The 11,436-nt window shown below is 43.0% G+C and overlaps 1 protein-coding gene across 11 annotated transcripts in view; it reads right to left on the reverse strand.

Moving 5' to 3' along the window:
* EEFSEC (eukaryotic elongation factor, selenocysteine-tRNA specific) overlaps positions 1–11,277 on the reverse strand; it is a 212,774-nt gene extending 201,497 nt beyond the window's left edge. For 9 of the 11 annotated variants that reach the window (XR_014229216.1, XR_014229219.1, XR_014229220.1 and 6 more), the window contains exon 1: positions 5,131–5,431. Coding sequence is in view for 2 of the 11 variants with exons in the window: in XM_082322203.1 (XP_082178329.1) it covers positions 5,131–5,416 (286 nt within the window). In the remaining 9 variants the exon portion in view is untranslated. Of the gene's footprint in view, positions 1–5,130; positions 5,432–7,761; positions 7,855–10,892; positions 11,004–11,144 lie in introns of those variants that run through there. The other 2 variants (XR_014229217.1, XR_014229218.1) reach the window with 2 other exon arrangements.
* Between the last annotated feature and the right edge of the window lie 159 nt (positions 11,278–11,436).

Below are 11,436 nucleotides of genomic sequence, written 5' to 3' on the forward strand. Positions count from 1 at the left end.
TCATTATCTTCACAAAGATGTCAACAAGCAGAAGTTGACACTGACGGAAGTGTATTTTCATGACAGTAATGCAAAGGTAACCCTGAGTTTACAAGTCCTCTTAAAAGCTTACAACAAACTCAGCAAAACAACTAATCTGTGATAAAAAGACTTTTTTTTGTGCTATGTTAATCTTACTAATAATCTGCATCTGACCAAATTTGAATGCTGGTAGCAAGACCACATTTCCCTTGATCTCTCAAGACTGTTTTCATTGTACTCATTTGCATCAGCAAGACATGCTTTTGCTATGCTCATTTCCCCCTCCCCAAGCTCTTGTGCAAGTTCAAAAGTCTTGGCCCCTCCAATGTATCAGGTATGAATTAATACCCTTCCTTAGCAGAACACAGCGGCAAAGTGGAAACAGACACTTGTAAGGCAGTTTTCTTTGAAAGGAACTGCAGGGACAAATGGTGACAATGAAGCTCCAGTTATAAAGTAAAGAGGTCAAAGGTTCAGACAGGCATAAGGATTACAAAACTACAAGTTCGTCAGAATTCCTCCCCCCCCAGGTTTAGACAACCAGGGTCAAGCAGTAGCTTTCCAATTAAAACCCTATAAGGCTACTCTGTCCTTTGAACTTCACAGGGAAAAAGAGACAACTTTCTTTTTCAGAAGTTCTTTTGAGGACCCATCTCAAAGTCACACAGATAAAGGGCATCTGACAACAGCTCACCTAAAACAAACACCGCGGTACCCTTCGCTGCGTGGGTGGGGGAAGCGAGGCTGAGGTAATCATGTTCTTCTGTATTAGTGTGCTGACCCTTTGGGGGGCATGAAATTAACCATCAGCACGGAAAAAAGTCTGCTACTGGTTAAACTACTTTGCTACGCAAAGTGGTCTTAAAATGAAATATGGGGATTGAATTTCTTCTGGCAGATTAACTCATATAACCTCTCTGCAGGCATCCCTTACTGCTGAACTCATTTGAGAAACCATTCCAGACCCTACTGGATGCATAGGTCTGCAACAAACAAACAAATGTAAAAAGCAACAAACAAACAAATGTAAAAAGCAACAAACAAACAAATGTAAAAAGCAACAAACAAACAAATGTAAAAAGCAACAAACAAACAAATGTAAAAAGCAACTCTTCTTTTACTTTGATGACATTAGCATCAGCTTTGTGGAAGACTAGAAAGCTAAAATTTAACAAAAGAACAGAAGCTTTTAAAAAAAAAAACCACACAACAACACACACATAGGACTGACAGAAACTACCCCATCTCAGTGTGAAATTGTAACAAAATACCACTCTACATGGGTACAGCAATAGAAGAAAGCAGTAGCAGTACTGCATTTTGCGGTCACTGCTCCAGCGCAGAAAGCACGCGTAAGGCTGATGGGGGTGCTTCTTCCTGCTTGTGACAAGCTAAAGAATCGGCCCTTCAAATTCAGGTATTCAGGTTTGTTTTCTGTTTAGCAAGTCAACTATGAACAGCTCCAAGTACAGTATTTGTTGTGTTGCTCGATACGTGATAGACAAGATCCTGCTAGAGCACGGGAAAAATCTTGAAATTATTGCAAAATAAAGAGTTCTGGTCTTGCTGTTCAAAAGAATGAGACAAAAAGAAATACACGACACAGTCCAAGCCATACAGCTATCCACAATAACTTAACACCCTCCTGCCACATCAGACACACAAGAGTCTGCTGTTGAAGACTAAACCAGTATGGTTTAAATACACGTGAAAGCCATGATTTAGTAAGTCAAGTGCCTATCATTTATTCCATTCCAACCTTGACTATCACCTTCCAGCTAAAACTTTAAGAAAGCATCTTGGGTGGAACTGTCTGCAGCATTTCCAATTCCTAGCATGCAGGTAAAAAAAAAAAAAAACAAACAAACTTTTGATTTAACATTTGATATGTTTTGTTTTCAAGGACAAGCTTCGCAAGAAAAATGTAGCCACACAGAATGAAATATTACTTCCATTTTCCATTCCGTTTGGTTACTGCTCAAATATTCTGCATTCATTTAATCCTAAGGTACTGTCTCTAAATAAGCATCTTGTGAGTGACTGTGAGAACTATTTGCAAGGTCAAGCGCTACCTGGTAAAGCATGACAAAAACGCAATACTAGATTCAGCCATGAAAAAATCCACTTCAAGAATTTGCCAGACACAGAAATACGTTAAAGAAGAGTAAATAGTATCATTTAATCTGTAAGCAGATTTATCAGCTTTGTACAGCACAGAAATTAACCCTTAGAGCACTCTGGGAGCACAGAAAAGATGACAGAGAGGACTAGAAGATAGCCTGGGACACCACTGATGAAAGTGGCACCCTGGGAGAGAACAGCTGAGAGAGTAGTCGTCTTTTTTTCCTGGCTTCCCTTGTGAAGCCAGTAAGGAGATCCTCAGAAGGAACCCCTTGAGCTAGTTGTGTCATGGGAGGCCTGACTGAATAATGATGGTGCTACCCAGCCACAGCAGACAGCACTTCCATAAGATGAGGTCACTCAAGGGGGAGCTAACTAGTTTACACCACCTTCAATGAAAAGAAAGAGAGCTTCAAACAGTAAGAGCATGCAATAACACATTTTCACACCTGTAGCTTCTACTGCAAAAGCTGCGTGCACATGACTAACATATGCAAAGGCTGCTTCAGAGCCCTCTGTTGGCATTCCACCCTCTGATTCCTCACATCCAGCTCCCCTTCCCACAGCCCTCCTGTCTCCAGTTTTTCTGTAGGTTAACTCACATCTACAGCTATTGCAGAACTTAATTTCAGAAGAGCAGCATTTTAAAGAGGTATGAGAAAGCAGAGATGCAGAATAAACACAGGAAGATAAAATACTCTGCACTTTGTTTCATGTAAAAACCTTATATATAGAAATCTGTAGTAATGGAGAAATCACAGATTCCATCAAAAATAAAAAAGTAGTAGCATTCCTGATTGCAAAGAAAATGCTTGGAATGGTCAACCCTGAACACTCATTATTAGGAACCAGATGAAAACAATCTAAATTTTTAAAGTATCATTACCTGGGAGTCCTGGCTTTCCATTTCTGAAGAGCTGGAAAAGTTGGCAATACTGAAATACTGACACTTAAACACTGAAGGATGTATCCTGTTACACAAGATATGCTATACTTCAGTTTGAATTTCACCATACCGTACTAAAACTAAGCACCTAAGTAGTCCCACAGGCACAGATCAGGTTTTACCATCAACGTTTCACATTTTAAACCTGGTAGTAAAAAACAAAAGAACACAAAAATCCACTATCAAGATACATGTATGCTATCAAGCAGAAAACTGAAATTTCTAACTCTTCTGAACTTTCTAACTCTGAAAACTTTCTAAACTGAAATTCTAACTTTCTAAACTGAAACTTCTAAGTATTAACACAATACTGCATTTTCTCTACAACTCTTTAATACATAGAATTGCAGTAAACCACGCTAATCAAATGTTTTCACCGAGATACATAATCTGGTATAACTGGAACTAAGCGAGTTTGACATGCTTACGTGTCTGAATTGCTACCTGTAAAGAATCATGTTTGCTGGGAAGAAAACTATCATGCCATCTAGTCTAGCCCACTGTCAACATCTTTTCTTCTCCCAGCATGGCCTATCAATAAGGAAATCTAAATAACTTTTTCAACCAATGTGGACAGCTGCAACTAAATGCTTTGAAGTTCTTCATAAAAACAACAGGAAGCAACAAGAAGTCTATGCATTAAACAATCACCGCAGATAAGTGTTAAAGTGATAAAAAAAAAAGCTGTTTTTCCAAGTTTTCCCATGTCCCCTTCATGAGAAAGTTTACCCTACTCAGATTAGTTGTTTCTGGCAGAAAGGAAGGTCTAACTACAAGTCACTCTTCAGTACATCCAAGAAGAGTTACCTTTTGCCAAAGTAAACTTTGCTCTTTAGATAGTAATCAGGTGCTTATGATTACTTAAGAACAACACCTGATTGTGAAGTACGCAAGAAGGCTAAGAGACCACAGGTTTCTGGAATTCAGCACACAGCCACTCCTCCCTTGCAGCTGTAGAGCATAACATTAATGGTACAGAGCACTTTACTGCTGGTGAAACCGAGAAATAAGTGTTTATTATCCTATCCAAAAGGAACACAAGCAATACAATGCAGTTACACCATTTACAAATAATACAGCTGTTCAAAACAGGTTAATTCCTACGTCATAAAAAGTAACTCGGTCTGAACCTCAGTCTAGTGAGAAGAAACATATACTGCATTACAAAACTCCCACCTAGTTGACACTGAAGAGACACTAGCAGAGGAAATGAGTAGGAACTCAACTTTCAGAGGTCCCTGCAGGTGCAGTTTATCAACCTGTGACTCCTTTAAACAGCCTGCAGCTGCAACTCCCTTATATCCTTAGCCAAGCACCAGCCACCTCTTAACTCTCTTTACAAGAGCTGGAAGGGGGAGGTGTTATTTCTCATAGAACAAGGTGAACTAATTTAAAATGAGCTCTAGTGCAAACCAGATTAACCTTCTGATATCATCTACAAAGACTAAAATGGAAAGTTATTAAAATCCACAAAATTATTCCTAAACATAAAGATTATCATGTTAGAACTCCCCAGTCTCTCCAAGACAAAAGTTGGGCAGGAGCACGTCCAGCAAGTACACCACAGCTCTCAACCACAGGGAATATCAAACTCTGACAGCTTTAACAAGGGAGAAAATAGAAATTAATATTGCTCTTTGATACCACAAAGAAGGTCTCCATACACACTAAAGAAAACTTTTTTTCCAAGTGTAAGAAAACTGAGCAGGCCTGACTGTCCAAAGAGCACCCAAAGCAGTCAGATGTACAAGCCGCTTTTCCACGAGCACTGGTATTTTGATTTGAGGGGCAACTACGAAGAAGTGTAACGAGGTCCTGAGGCCCCCCACGAGGGCCTGACACCCCACCCACGCCTTCCACGGAGGGGCACGGCCAGGCGGCCGGCGCCCCCGGGGCCCTGACCGCCGCAAGCGAATCTCCCAGCACCGACACCCTCGGGCGAGCAGGAACGGCCCCGCTCGCCTCACGGCGGGCAGCGGGGACCCGGCCGAGGGCTGGGGCGCTCCGAGGCACCGGGGCGGCCACCCCCGCTGCCCCCTTACCGCCGATGATGGTGCGGATGAGGGAGGCGTGCCCCGGGCAGTCGACCAGCGTGAACTGGAGCTCGCCGGGCCCCGGGCCCAGCTGCGGCGGCAGGGCGGTGCGCAGGCAGGAGAAGCCCAGGTCCAGCGTGATGCCCCGCGCCCGGCTCTGCGGCGCCCGGTCGAAGGCGGCGGTGGAGCCGGTGGTGCTCAGCGCCCGCGCCAGCGCCGTCTTCCCGCTGTCGATGTGGCCCAGGACGCCCACGTTCACGTTGAGGACGCGGGGCGCCGCGGGCCCGGCGGCCATGACGGCGCTGCACCCGGCCGGTCCGTCCCAACAGCGCCCCTGCGGCAACGCGGGCCCCGCCGCCGCCGTTCCGCCGCCTCAGCCCCGGACGGCGGGAAAACCCGTCCCTGCCCCGCCAAGGCTGCAGTTAGGCCTCCTTATCTAGGAGAGGCAATTAGGGCAGTTTGCCTTGATGGCCACGCACCGAACAGCCGGTGCCCCCTCCCCAGGTGTCACCTGGAGCTCGTCAGGGCCAGGCCTCGCTGCAGGAGGAGGGAGCCAAGCAGCTGTAACTGCCCCGGGGTCAGCGGCTCTTTGCCCCCATCTTGCCCACGCTAATTAATCACCGCTTAGCTCAGCCCGCTGGCTGTCACGGCGCACCCTCATTCTGCCTGCAAGGATACCCCCTCCCCGGTGCCGCTGGAAGGACGGTGCCGAGATTTGATTCCAAAGTCGCAGGGACATTGCACATTCGCATGAAAAAGCAGGTCAAGATTTGGACCATTTGCTCTCCTTATGCTTAATCACAAATTTCTGGGTTTGCATAATTCATTTTCCTATATAAGTATTTATGTTGTGTAGGATGCTTCCTAAAAGTCATACCTTTAAGGGATTAAGAATAATCAAGATGATTGACAGTGATGAACAGCTCTCCTGCAAACCAACAACAAAAAAAACCAAACAAAAGCCAGCAGGCAGATGAGCATTGGAGAGGCCTGAGAGCATTGGGGAGGCTAAGGGCAGGAGCAGATTTCACTGGTGTAGGTCGTTTGACTTCACTGATAACCCAGGAGGCACACAGGGCCAAATGCGTCACGCGATAAAGCGTAACACATGTGCCCTGCATTTTCAGTAGTGACTACTCAGTACTCCTAAGGACCACTTCAAATGAAAACAGCTGTTTACAAGCCAAGAAAGCAATACTGTGTTATGGACCTCCCGCAGGTGTCCAAGTAGACCAGACTTGCACTATATTCTACACATTTTTTTCTTTGAGAGCAGTGCTGTTGCATTTTTGCTCTCCCTACGCAGTAATATATATTGCTAATAGTATTTAGCATTCCCATCTGACTAACTAACGAATGAGCCAGAAGCGTAAGACGACTTGCCTAAGGTTGTTGTCAGCACCATGGATTTAGTTTTTAGGCTCTGACTCCAAACTCCAGGCTTTTTCTTACACAGAAAGTTGCTTCATATAACAACACTTCAATATGAAAGAGCCTGCAGAGTTTTAAAGCTGGGTACAAATTACCCCTCCTTCCCAAACAGACAGAAGTCAAGACGAGAGAATCAATGACTGGCTGACAGGAGAAAAAAAGTAGCAGCCATTCCTAGCACTCAGTGCTATTTGAGAGACAACTATCTCCCTAAAGGAAAGAAATGAACTCACAAGGAGTGCTGCCAATGCACTGAGCTAGCCTGGTTAATCGGCTTCTTGAGCAGAATAGTTCAGCTTGATGGGAGCTCTGTCGTGGGAGCCAAATTAAGCATAATGTCACTTTTCAGACCAAGTTCCCAGGCTTTGAATAGCTTCTTGTTAAATTATAAGGCTCATGTACACTTCGTGGCCCTGAACGTCTCAATCTGTTATATCAATACATACTTGCAAAGTGAAGGGAACGTAATCTGTTCCCATAAGAAAAGACCCAACACAGTTATAATCCACACAAATATCCCTGTATCATATTACCTACCATTTAATTCTTTTTTTAGCATTAATTATTAGATGAATTCAGAAGGAAGAGGTGGAAAAAGGTCTGATTCCTACCCAGAAGAGGCGTTATCCAGAAGTCCTCCCAAAACATCTAAAATAACTGCCATTTTCAACAAGCTTTGACAAAGTATAGAGGTCTAAAAGTTTCTACAACTCTTGTGAAAACTGGCATTGAGGTAAAGGAGGTGCCCATTTCAATGGCCCACAGCATAAGAGGCTACAGCAAGAGCTCAGGTGTAACCCATTTTGCTTGGACTGCCAACTTACCAATGAAACAAAGAGCTGCATTTTGCTCAGACAGTAACTAGAGGGATACTGGATAAAACTCATAGGACAAAAAAAAAAAAAAGATAATTCTTTTTGTAAGGAGATACAAGGAAGGAAGATAAAAATCCATAGGAAAATGGATTTAATTCCACTGCTCACATAAAAATGGTGGCATTTCTTTTCTATCCTTATGAGTGGCCTGCAAGAAAGAGGGGTGCCAGGTAGAAATGTGGGTTTGTTCTTAGTTTTCTTCCTTTAGACACAGAAAAGACTTGCAACTCTCTAGATAGGGAAGCAGCTGTCCGTGTGTAGTGAGAAGGAAAAAAAAAAACCACATAAATTTGCTACAGTATCTACAGTGTTAGTGTTACTACTCAGAACATACCTCTGTCTCCAGGATTTTAGCATCTGTGGATCTGGTTTTGCAACATGTCACTTGAAGGCACAGCTCTTCGAAAGATCAGGGTGCACATGGTACCTGTGAAATGAATACACTTACATCACCAATATCAAGGAGGAGAAATTTGATAAATAGAGACATAAGCACTTTTATTCAGTGTTTGGAGAGGTTCTTTCTGTTAGCTTACCCGGTTTTAGATTTAATTACAGGTTTGGAAATTAAGAGATGGCATTCGTTAAGATTCATCGCTCCTATTGCTTTGATGAAGAGTAAGAAAAACCTTTCAGCTTCTTTTGCAGGAAACAAAACAGAACACCCCCCGCACACACACACACACAGAGCTCTAGATATTACTAAGATGGAGAGGGGAACATGGCAAAATGAAAGAAACCCAACTTCTCCAGATTTTCTATATCCCTCACGAAGCAAGCAGTTTATAGCATTTAGCTGTTTTCCTTGTTTTCTCCTTAATACACCATTCCCCTTCCTAGTTGTTTGCCCTACACCGAATTTCTTCCTTAAAAAGTGTTCACTTTAATTGCTAAAGTTTACGGACTCAGGGGAGAAAGGGCAGGAAGTCAGACTTTTGGGATAGGGTAAAAATGTAAAGGTCATTCACACACTCACACACACGTACTCTCTCTCACTCCAAAAATAATACACTATTTGACAGTTTCAGGATTCAGCATGTCCCACTGAAATTTGAAAGCTTATGTGAAACTAGGCCACGTCCTGTAACCTCAAACATTTAGTCTAGGAAAACAGCTCTCAAGTCTCCAGCTCCCACATCGGGTATCGCATGACGTCTGTGCCAAACAGGAGACCTCAAACAGGGGGGCAAAAGAAACGTTGGTAAAATGAGTTGATTAAACCTGGGGAATAACAGTTCAGACTGTTAGTGACAGGTGTTATTTTTTCTAGTTAACTGGCTAGTGAAATATTAAATTATACTCAAAGCATCTATAACATGAGCTGGGCAGAATGGTCGGAGAACCTACTCATGTTCCATCTGGTGGCGTGGACAAAGGAAAAAGATGACTCATGCTTTGCAACGGAATGATTTTACCCTCCCCCTCTAAGGTGCTAACTATTCACAAAAATCACGTTAAGGTTGAGGTTCAATATTTCCTCATACTGATGCATCGTAACACATCAGACATCAATTATAAAAGATCATTTAAGCTATTTAAGTTCAATTCTTAACTTTCCAGTAGTTCCTCTTGTACTCTGCTGTTTCTGGGGAATAAACAATTAATCCTGTGTGGTCTAAAGGATTACTGTTTATTTTCCCTCACCCAAACGTACTCTTCTCCCCCTCTTTAACTACAATTTCAGTACGATGCTCAAAGAACATATGGAATGAGTAAAACAATCAATACAATGAGATGTGCCAAACCACTCATAGCTTACGGATGACTGTAAACCCTGTTAAGTGATGCTAACTTCAGCAAGTAAGATGTGAAGCTGGCTTCTGCCTCTATCAAGCAAACAAATGTTTACTGGTTCTTTTTTATATTGAAATATCCTCTTCTGCTGCAAATACAAACCCAAACCATTTTCATAACTATTTCTGCAGGTCAGTAATAAAATTGTACCTTCGTTATGGCAGTAGATTTTATTTATTGAACAGCAACAGTCACTAGCAGAGCTGAAGTTTTAGGCTCTACTCCAGTTCTATTTTTGAGACATCATATTGCTGTAGACAAACAATTAACACTTATGTTTGTTACCCACTTTCATCAGGAAAAAAATCTCTAATTAAATTAGTATTTCTAAAGTTAGAGAACTTTATGTAGCATATCTGATTTTTACATACATAGACTATTTCTATCCTTCTTCTAAGTTATAATGAAGATTAACAGCAATTCTCTATTCCTGGCATCTACATGCCTACATATCGAATTACACCAAAAAGAAATAAGCAAATATTATTAAATAGTCCTTGAAACTCCATAATCTCTAAAATAGGCCTAGCTGCAACATCAAGCAAGAAAACATGGTGTGTATGGACAGATTTCAGTCCAAGTTAACAAAAGACTATGTATTTCACCCATTGCTAGCCCTTCTTAAAAGGAGGGCCATCCCTAGCCTGGACCTCTTGTTAACGGCATCACTGCCTTCAGAGCTCTTAGAAGGCTTGCTAATTATTCTTCCAGAACTGGCAGAAACTTGAACTCTGATCAGACTTACCCACGCCACTTGCAGCAGTTTAATTCACTAGAGAAATCAAAGTTGTATATTTGCTCTTTTACAAAGAAAAAAGTCTGCAGTTCAGTATGTATTAGGCAGTTGTATCCTGTGACTAATATGACCCTGAGAGGATGTATAGAGTCCAACGGTATACACGCTTTTTCAATTACTTAAAGAATAGCTTGTATTTGTTAGATTCAAAAATTCTTAGCTCAACAGTTGTATAATAGGATACCCTTACAAAGGTGTTGAACTACATATGTGTGCAATTATATTGTAATTACAATCTTAAACTAGATTATGTAAATATGAACTGACAGAACAATTAACAGAAAAAGAAAGCAACAAACAGCAAAGCCTTTTCTCTGCTGAATGACGTTTATAACAAAACAAATGGAAGCTCTTAGACAAAAAGGGAACGAATAGCATATATATTGTTCACTGGGCTTCTGCAAATTGAACCGTAACTCCCATCCTAAAAGCCACTCTCCTAGCTCGGACCATCACGGGGCTGCTTTTGCAGTTCTCCCTGGCAGCGCATGGGAAAGCCGAGATGGCACCATCCCTTTGCACAGGCAGCCCTCCTGCATCACGCCATGTTAATCCGTTGCCCTTGAACGTTGCAGGCACAGCCATAGTTTTATAATCAAACACAGCAAATGCTATATATTCATGGGAAGAGAGTCCCCTCTTTTTGGGGGAGAGAGATTCCAATATCTACAAACAAGAAGTCACTGCAACTGCAGGTTCCCAGATCCCATCTAAAATTTCACTGTGAGCGATCACCGTCTCCAGCATTCAAACACTACACACAAGGCACAGCAGAACTACAGCTGAAGCACAGTTAGGAGCTATGACAGCCGAAAAGGCCGTAGCGTCGCAGACCTGAGGCGACGAGGGTAAGGTCTGCGAGGCCATGAAACTACCTGCTGAGAAGGTGGTGTGTTTCTCCTCATTTCAGTAGGTCGAAGCTCAGGAGGAACGTATGCTGTGGGAACAGCATATGCTAACGCCTCAGATGCTTACGTAAAAGCTTTGGATACACAGAATAGAATTATTTTGCAGTTCCACTGAAAGTGAGAAGTTAGTGAGTGACACTGAGGAGGTAAGAGATTGCCTTTACTGTTTCTTTCACAAAGATATAGAAAACACCTCACCCTTGGAAAGCCTCAACTTACTTTTGTAAGCTAAACCCAGCAGAGACTTTCAGAAAGCATTGCTCACAGTTGCTGGCCCACTGTCAGCGGGCCCCGGGCAGCCCAACTCCCAGCTCCAACCCCAAACCAGATTCACTGAAGGTGTTCGCGTAGATGTAGGGCCAAGAAACCTGCCGAGTAAGAAGAAGCTGCTTTTCCCCTCCAGGAGGGCCTGCCTGCGCTCGCCTCCCCACAAAGCCCCCTCTCAGCCCCTCTCCACCGATTCCTTCCTCCCGGCCCAACTCCTCCGCAGCGCCCGCACCCGGCCGGGCCC

Source organism: Platalea leucorodia (assembly GCF_965183815.1).
Source record: "Platalea leucorodia genome assembly, chromosome: 9".
NCBI classification, from domain to species: domain Eukaryota; kingdom Metazoa; phylum Chordata; class Aves; order Pelecaniformes; family Threskiornithidae; genus Platalea; species Platalea leucorodia.